Below are 10201 nucleotides of genomic sequence, written 5' to 3'. Positions count from 1 at the left end.
CGTATATAAATCACTCCTATTTTATTATTATATTAATACTTCAACAGATTATTTAATTAATTAATATCTTAATTGATTGTTTTGGTTTAAGTGCTTTAATAATTGCTTTTCATAATTTCTATACTGAAATAATTATAGAAATTTTGTTTTCATGAAATTTCAAACAAAAACCTCAACAAAGAGTAAGAAAAGCGTAAGAAGCCAATTAATATGAGTAAAGCCAATGTAATTAACATTATGGAATTAAAAAGCATTCACACACAAATGCCTTACCTTTAATGTTTTTTTGAAAGCGGCTCGAAAATCCCTATTGAAGTAGGCATAAATTATGGGATTTAAAGCCGAATTAAAGTATCCAATCCAGAAGAGAATTCCGACGACGATGCGTGGCGTTGTGCAAGTATCGCAGAGGGTGGAAGTGATGTACCTGAAAGTGATGTAAAGGAGCATTCAAATTAAATGCAGAAACAGCAGAAATTAATTATGTTTGTTATATAAAATATTACATATTTGCAGGACGAATTTAAAATTTATTAAAAACCAAAAATAGCTACAAAATGAGAAATGGGAAAATGGAAAAAGTCAATTTTTATATTTTGTTTTTTTGGTACGTACCACAAGAAAAATGGCAGCCAACAGAGCAAAAACGCGCTCATTATAATGCCTAGGGTACGTGCGGCTTTACGTTCCCGTCTCATGGTTGAGATGGTCGACTGTTCGACTTGTATACTTGGACGTGGTTTGGGTATTTGGCTTATCTGTAAATGCTTGTCTAGCAATAAAGCAGCAACTTTCGACCTAAAATGTACACGCGATGTTGATGTCCATATTGTTGTTGTCATTTTGGTTGTAGTCGATGATGATAATTGTAATGATTATAATCGCATTCGAGCGAATGTATGGCAAAAAAGAAACAAACGTAATTGTTATTAATTGGCAACATTTACTTGATGGAGTGCGTATCGAGTAGCTACTTGACACTTGCAAAAATTTACCTGTACACTAAGCGTTCCTGTCTGTCCGCCTCAAGATAAATGCGATAATACATGGATAGCATGACAATGCCTGGAATCCAGAAACTCATGGACGAACTGACAATGGCGTAGGCTTTGTTCACTTTAAATTCACAGACCTACAATGAAATAAATTAGAGCATTAAGTAACCAAATTATTGATATACGTATGCTTGAAGTAATTGTATTACACCTAAGGATTATGTTTAATTCAGAAGAAAATATGGACAAGAAATCCAAATCCACTAGATGTATAAATTAATACAAGTGAGAGGAGGAAGGGAGAACGTTGTTACTAAGTAGTAATTAGTGACTCTCTTAGTATTGTTTTGACTCAACTTCATTTATCCCCCTTTCATTGTTAAATTAATTAGTTATTCGTGTTAAATTAATTTATTCAAATTTATTGGAGGTGGTTATTAATTATTTATCATTTTTTATATATTTTGCAAAAACATTCATTTATTACGGCTTAATAATGAATTGAGTGCTAATTTATAACTTGGTGACATTACAAATTTAAATTAGTATAGTTACGAGTTCACTTTTTTCAATATTATTTAGATTTTTAAAGACTTCTGTAAATTTTAATGAAAAACTTTTAAGCATTTGGTAGAAGACTTCTTTTTCTGCTCTGAGGAAGAAATCAAAAAAAATTTCAAAACGACAGTGATATTTCTATAGATAATAGTTATAAGATAATATTTTTACAGGCTAATTGGTAAATTTTTTATAATTGCTAAAAATGAAAATGAAGAAAAATAAAATATCAAATTATTTTATAAAGAAATTTTTTCGAACAGTAGTGAACTACAACAACAAAAATTCATTTCATATTATTTTAATGAATTGAATTTTTGGTTGACCATACAGCTGTTTCGAGTATTGCCAAATACCTATCATCAAAGGTCTTGGATATAATTCTTATATTTAATTATTCATAAATAATTATTTTTGACACTGCAAGTACCAGGAATCGAATTCGGGTCCTGTCAAATGTGAAGCTCAGAATCAGCGCACTTTAACTAACTAACCCAAGGCCTTTGGTACAATAATTTTTATTTAATAGATCAGGAAACTATTTCCTGATGAATTTCTGAATGATGATTTCCTGAAACTGTTTCCGGATGAGTTTCTGAATGATGATTTCCTGATGATGACTTTCGAGTAAACTCGAAATATCGATTAAATAAAAGTTAATGTAAAATAAATCATTGTTTTTTCTTAATTCATATTTTTAACAATAATTAAAAATTGATCAATTAACCTGTGGAAACACTATATTAAAAATCGTTTGACCATGAAATAATAAATAGATAATAACTATAATACATTTAAAATAAATAGAAAAAAACTTATATAAAAGTTTTTATTTAGATTTACAGAATCCATAGATTACATAGATTATATACTTTAAATAATACTAGAATAATTTATTAAGATATGCACATTTGTATATTTCATTTATTTCTAAAATAGCAAAATGTCAAATGTCAATTGATTCAGTTGATTCAAGCAGATAAAGGAACCATAATCAAGTGGGAAGTATTTTTTTTCCAATATTAAAATATATTTAAATAAATGTTTTTAACAAAAATTAATTTATATATACTACAATATCACAATAAGTAGTTACTCGAGATAGTCCATGATATAATATACGCTTAAAATAGCTTATTAAATTATTTTTATAAACTTGAGTTTTAAATATTTGGAGAATCAATTTTAATTTATTTTTAAGTATTTACCAAAAAAAAGCAATTAATGCATATAAATCTTTTATATATTAGTTTAATATTATATTAAAATATTTTTTATTAATAAAATTTTTTATGTATTGTATTATATATCATTTTCTTATAAAAAAATTTTTTTATGTATTGTATTATTTATCATTTTCTTAAAAAAGAGCCGGAAATTGAACTGGTATTTGTTTTTCTAACAAGTCAAATATTTAAATTTATTTTCAAAGTTAATTTGTATCTCAAAAAAAAAATAATTCAGATGTCATTTTTAGTTAAAAATATTAATAGGTATAGCGGCGAAAAGCATGTATAAGGCGTAAATATTTTTTGTTAACCTAAATATATGGTCATTCTTTTATACAGTTTCTGACATCATCACCTCCGATTTGGTTAGAATATTTTTAAAGCTCGTTTTATTAAACAAAAATACCAATGTCTCGAGAAAAAATATTTAAAGTTTTATCTAGGAGCTACGAAACAATAGGGTTTAGAATTTTAGATAAGTGGTCATATCTCACGCTCTGTTAATGATAGAGGCCTATAATTTATTGCATTGAATGATACTAAACTGAAATTGTAATAAATAAAATAATAATTAATATTGTTAATATTACTTATATTGATAGGAGTTTTTAATATTAAATGTTAATTAAAAAAAATTTTGCTGTGATTTTTCAACTCTTGAAAATTGTTACTTTTACTTTAGATTTAAATTTATGAAATTTTATTAAAAAATTGAAATTCATGTTAGCGTTATTTTTAGAATTATTTTTTAAAAATTAATTACGCCTGGTAAAAGTAAACTATGGATCAAAATAAAATAAAAACATAATTAGGTTAACAAAGAAATATGTTTGTATAGCGTTTTTAATGCCGTAAGCACTCTTTATACTACTATATGTATATTTTATACTACTACACCGAAATGAATAGTTAAAAAAACGTTTAAAAGAATTTGATATAAGAATTTGTTTTATCTATAAAAAATAAATTAAAATTACTTACAACAATCACTCATAAAATACCTGACTTCCTAAGTAAAGTTCACTCACTTCAATATTATGAAAATTTCCTTGAAAATTTGATTTAAACTTCATGTAATTAAAAAATAAAAAATTTGACATGCTACCAAGGCCACTGGCGTCCCACGTAGCGTATGAGTTACGTGCATTTCTTCCCAAATTATTTTGCTTCATTAATCAAAGCGAACATTTTCTCAAACAATTCTAACGCATATTAATTAAAGTGTACATTTAAAGACTTCGAAAAGTTTCTAAATTTATAAATTTAAAAATTGCAAAATTCAAAATTAAAAATACCAAATTATACACGCATCATGTATTTAGATCAAGATATTATTATAATTAGTTTTAAATATAAATTAATAAGTATTTATGAGAAATTTTACTGAAATTAATTAAAATTCAATTTCGTTAAATGTGTAAACAGAGCCAAAGCGCAAACACACACACACACAAAGCAATAAGTAAGGAAAGCAAATACAATATTAAATTCGAAGTAAATTTCGTTAATGAGAAAGCCAGTATGTATGACATATTAATGAGATTTATTATGTTAAATGAGAATAAAAACAAAAACAAAAACAACAACAACAATGATAATAATAGCACCAAGCACCAATGAAAATAAGTACCAACACAAAAACAAAAACAATAACAAAAACTAATTATAATACAACTTTATGCTAATGCAAGCAGAACTTCAATTTATACTGTCATCTTGTCTGTCTCTGTCTCTGTCTTATGTTCTGCTCTGCTCTGCACTGTTCAGTTCAGTTCAGTTCAGTTGAGTTCTGCTTTAAAACAAAATAAGAGGTTAAATTATGGTAATGCTACTGACAGTGCGTTTCTGTGTGTGTGTATGTGTGTGTGTGTGTGACTGACAGTAAATTCATCTTTCCAAAGCGTCTTAAAAGAACAACAATTGCAAGTAATTATATTATTTCATTGACATTTATATTGCAATATTAATAGTGACATATACAAACAAACACACAAGAATCGAGCAACAACTAATAAACAATTAATTTTATGTAGATGGTAGTGGGGTGTATGTGTGTGTGATTGTTTGTTATTTAATTCCTTTTAATGTCAATTAAATAAAGAAAAAATAATGAAAGCTTGGGTAATGATTAATTTTTACTGTAAAAGGTTTCCGCACAAAAATCTATAAAAATGCATATATTTCATTAAAAGACACACTGCCACACACACACACATATATATAGTAAAAAATCATTTAACTACATTATGCAATTTCCTTTAAGTAAAAGTGTTTTAATTAAGTGCCACGGAAAGGGGGTAGTAAGAAGTTCGGAGCTTATTACCATAAAATGCACCAACGTTTACAGGGAAATGTAATTACGAAGTTTTAATTATGCAATTTTTTGTCGGAAGATGCAAAATTATTTTCAAAAAGTTTATGGACAAGCATTTACATTATTATGAAAAGAGTAATTTGGGTTAAAATAATTTAATCACTACAATTTTTTTTTTAATTTAAGTCAATGTAAAGTATTATAAAATTTTCATTATAGAATATATTAGCAAATCAGTCACAAACCCTTTTTCGTAGTAAAAATATAAAAACTTAATAAAAGATTTTATCTCATTAAATACTCATGATGCATTAACAATAAATATACTTATGTATTTTATAATTCACTGTAGTATGTACATATAAAATAATTTGTAATGTAATGTTATTAGATTTTAAGATTCTTATTAAAACTAATATAAATAAAAGCTATTCAATAAAGACATATTGTTAAATATAAAAAAAAATATATGTACTATATTTCATTCAAGTTCTCTTTATAACTACTTGCCTGACCTAATCTCTAGGGCCCATGCTACACTTGCGTAAAATTGAAGATTTAAATTTAAATATTAAATAACTAATTTTTATAACAGTTTTCGCACAGTTTACTACACTTGCGGATTGAAATTTTCCATATGCTTTGATGCTGTTGAAAAGGTAATGAAACCAATATATGCTTAATATTTTTTTTAGACATTTTTTGATATTTTCAATTCTACATTTACATAAGCATGTTATTCTTAATACCAGAAAAGAAACAGCTAAAGTAAGAAATTTATATGTAATTTGTGAATATCAAAATATATGGTTAATGACTTCTAAACATGTTTTTTTTTTGGTTTTCAACACTCACATATAACCAAGTAGAGTTTATGTATACGAACTTTCAATCTGCAGAATTCATCAAATTAAGTAAGTATCAAAAACTTATGCAACAAAATTAATTTTCAACAATTTCTCAAGTGTGGCATGGCTCTATTGCAAACTCTTATTGATGCTTTATGTAACTTTTCAAATAATTTTAAGAGCACTTATTCAATATATTACATAAAGGCGTGACAAAACGATATACATTAGAATTAGGGAAACTTTAAACGATTTTTTAAGTTGACTCTTCTGAGCTCTATTAATTTCTTAAAGAGAAAATTTCTGAAGTGATCATTTTTTATCTGGAGGACTTTATGATATCATTCTAAGGTGTATGTAATCTTCTCATCTGCCATCTGGTGTCAATGACAAATCTTATATATTTTATTGGGTCGAATGTGCGATTTGTAAAAATCATTTACAAAATTAAATTTTTGTCTGGAAAACGGTATAGTGATATAGCAAACGTTTAATCATATCTTATATGCACCATCGTCTAAAAAGCTTTTACAAAAGGGGCTACGGAGTGTACTCAATTTAGTAACGAGCTTACTTATCAAGTAATGATTTATAACAGGGCTGTCCAGACCAGATGCGATCGCAGGCCAATACAAATCAGTGTACAGATTGAAGGGCAGCAGGAACAGATATATACATTCATAGTTGTTATTATAAAAACATTATAACATTATAAATACGGTTATTATGTTAAATTTCGTTTTATTAATTTATTAATTAAAATTCATTTATTTGGTGTACCATAAAAATAAAATACTGTAGTTTTAACGGTACACCAAAAGAAAATTTGCGTGATTGTAGTAGATTAAAATTACGTCTCTGGCCGCATATTGCCTTCGGGCCGTGCTGTTTACAGCCCTGATATATAATAACAATTGTAAATAAATTTGGGACACTTGTTCTTTGACTTAGTAAAGTGTTTGTTCTTTGTGTTATCTGTTTAGTTAAAGTTACCTTAGTCGATGTGAGATTTGTTTCATCTGTCAAGTCTATCTGTCTATCTTAGCAGATATTTTCTGTTTGATCAAGAAGGATATGAACATAAAATCACATTTACTTGACATAATGTACATTTAACAAATATTTTAAATGTTCGACTTTTTAAACATAAAGCCAAGGTCAATTGACGAAAGAAATTAATTTTCTATTATAAGCTATTTTTTCATATAGAGATATATTATTTCTTGCGAATATACATAGCAAAAAAATTTGTTAATGAACTTTTACAGCAAAATAACAAAACTCGAAGTTGAAACATACAAGTCAAGTACGATATTGGGTCAATTGACTTATGAACACTGACTCTGAACCTCAAACTTGATAGGGCACGACTTCAACTCTTGGTACTTGCAGTCCTAAAAAATAATTTGCTACTAAATAAATATAAGAAATAATTCCAAGACCACTAATGATGGGTTTTTAGCAATACTCCGGACAGCTCAGGCAAAAATTTATTTAGTTGACAATTTTTGTTGTTGCAATTTACTATTGTTAAAAAACCTCTATTTTTAAATAATATTTTTTTATTTTATACGTTAATCAAATCTAAGTGTTTAGAATTTTTTAATGTGTTAAGTTTTTATATACTTTTAAGCATTTTTTTTATTATATTAACTAAATTTCAAATAAAGTTTCTTAATTTTTTAATTTATTATTAAATATAAATATATTAATATATAAATAAGTATTATTCTTTTACGTTAATTTGGCATTATAAATTATTAATTAATTTTTTAATTAATAAAAAACTTAAAAAAATTAATTAATTTTTTCATTACATAAAAAATAAAAACAATTTTTTAAAAAGTATTATTTAACTACTGACCAATTAGTCCGTTGTAAAACAAAATTACCATCAAAGCTAAATCTTAATTGTAATTTTATTGGAACTGAACCAGGTAGTTTTATCTATCTGCAAAGTTATGCAAAATTAAAGATATGTCCTTTAAGTATTTGAAAAATATGAAAATTTGAATCAAAAAGCATAAAAGAAGGAGATAAAGCCTAAAAGAAATAATTTATGGAAATTTTAAACTATTGCTAAATAATTTATGTTTCTGGAGGTATGCAGATATGTGCATGCATTTGCATAAATAAGCGAACATGTGCAGCATGCAAGCACAGCATTTCCGTTTTCCTTCCCTTTTTGGAAATATGCTGAATTCTGAATTCTTCTGAATATAGAAAAAATTTTCAAGTAACTGCAGGCTTGATAAAGAAAAATAAATAATATTCAAAGAAAAAATATTACATAAAAATAGAAAGAAAAAAAAAAAAAATTGAATTTAGTTTTTAAGCACTTTACTTTGTATCAACCCAGCAAAAAAAAAAAAAAATTATATATAAAGAGGAAAAATTTAAGTGAAATAAATAAGAAGAAAATGGAAAAATACACGGAAAGCGCATTAAACGAGTCAAAACAAGCCATTTTGCCCACAGCATCAAATTTACTTACTCCTTGCAATTTATTTATTGCACTCGGATTTGTGTTACTTCCTATTTGTGCTTGATTCTTCACTCTCTATGCTAAGCTGTGATATTGCATTTAGAAATTGCGAAATTGTGTCTTTGTTGTGTCTATTTTATTTTTGATTTTATTCAAATGGTAATGCAATTTAACTTACATGTGGATTCGATTTTAGATATCTCCAATTCTCGGTTGTCGTATACCAACCGGAGCAAATTGGCAGAAAGGAGAGTAGTGCTGGCGACAGCCATACCATCAGCAGCATGAAGAAGACCCGCCTGTGCGTCATTATTAAAGGATAGTCCAAAGGTTGTACGATGGCATAGTATCTGCAAGAGACAACGCAATGTGGTTAAAGCAAAGCATTAAACAAAATGCAAAACCAATGTAATATATAAACTTAACAAAAATTCTTCTTTGAATATGTATATATATGTGGAATATATATATGTGGAAGATAGTTTTGTCTTACCTATCAACCGATATGCAACACAAATGCATTATGCTTGCCGTAGAGAAATACACATCGAAGCTGTTCCACATATCGCACATCACCGTACCAAACATCCATTTTCCAGATATTTCAACGGAAGCATTGAATGTCATCGCACACAATGCTACCAACATATCAGCAACGGCCAATGAGACAACAAAGTAATTTGTGATGATGCTGTTGTCGTTGTCGTTATCGTTGTTATTATTATTGTTGTTGTTGTTGGCCCGGAAAATAAAATAAAATAATATGAAATACAATAAAATCATTTGCATACATACACTCACACACAAACACACATACATACATGCAGTTGCATGGCAGTAACATATGCATATATGAAAGTGTGCTGTATGGTATACTCGTAGATAAATGTAGGGTCATCGGAGCGTATGAGTGATATTTTAAATTTTACAAGAAATATGCAGTACAAAAATAATATTAAAAAAAATTTTAAATAAATAAAGGTTGCAAAAAAATTTTATTTTTAACAACAAAAGCAAATTAAAGTATTAATTTAAATAATTTTCAACTTAAATATTTATAGACACAGTATACGAGATACAGCGTATATATATGTATATTTTTTATTTATTTTTAAAATTGATATTCTGAGCTGTTTTTATTTTCTATTTATTTTGGCATTTACTTTTAAGCTTTTTCAATTTGTAAGTCATGTGAAGTGCAAATAAATAAACAAAAATAATATATCAATTTTGTGCTTTTTAAGCTTATTACATGAAATATTCAAACAATATTCCTGCTACACTCAAAATCCACTTGAGACGCTTCATAACCGATAATGGCAATCTCATCATAGAAATTGTTAATAAATCATACAATGCCAAAGCGGAAAATCCAATTTATCGTTAGAGTAAATGTGAAAGTGAAGGAAAATGTAGAGTCAGCATAATGCCATAATGCCACAATGCCACAATGACACATTGCCACAATCATTTAAACACTTTAATGACAGTGAAATAGACAAAGAATTTATAAACTTACTGTCGGCGTTTACATTATTTCCAACGATTTATCCTTTGACTTCTTTATTGCAACATAAGTAGGAATTCATGTTTCACTAATTAAGCTTAATTCCCTATTTTGGTTTTACTGCCGACACACAAAACAACTCATAAACCTTATGTGCGGCAAACATAAACATAAAAACGCGAACTCATACAAAATCCAAACTACAAATGTCACAAGGGCAAACGAAATGTTTGCCGGGATGAGTGGCAAGGCGGTAAGGCGGTGG

At 27.2% G+C, this 10201-nt stretch overlaps 1 protein-coding gene across 1 annotated transcript in view; it reads right to left on the bottom strand.

The window, feature by feature from the left end:
* LOC119676135 (octopamine receptor beta-1R-like) overlaps positions 1–9279 on the bottom strand; it is a 13494-nt gene extending 4215 nt beyond the window's left edge. The window contains exons 1-6 of the mRNA XM_038087367.1: positions 9251–9279; positions 8923–9120; positions 8608–8779; positions 996–1132; positions 616–798; positions 274–427 (exon numbers count right to left, since the gene is read on the bottom strand). Of these exons, the coding sequence (XP_037943295.1) occupies positions 274–427; positions 616–798; positions 996–1132; positions 8608–8779; positions 8923–9120; positions 9251–9279 (873 nt within the window). The remainder of the gene's footprint in view (positions 1–273; positions 428–615; positions 799–995; positions 1133–8607; positions 8780–8922; positions 9121–9250) is intronic.
* Between the last annotated feature and the right edge of the window lie 922 nt (positions 9280–10201).

The sequence above is a fragment of the Teleopsis dalmanni genome, chromosome 2, assembly GCF_002237135.1.
Source record: "Teleopsis dalmanni isolate 2A chromosome 2, ASM223713v2, whole genome shotgun sequence".
In the NCBI taxonomy this organism is placed as follows: domain Eukaryota; kingdom Metazoa; phylum Arthropoda; class Insecta; order Diptera; family Diopsidae; genus Teleopsis; species Teleopsis dalmanni.
This window is presented reverse-complemented; position numbering and strand designations above follow the sequence as displayed.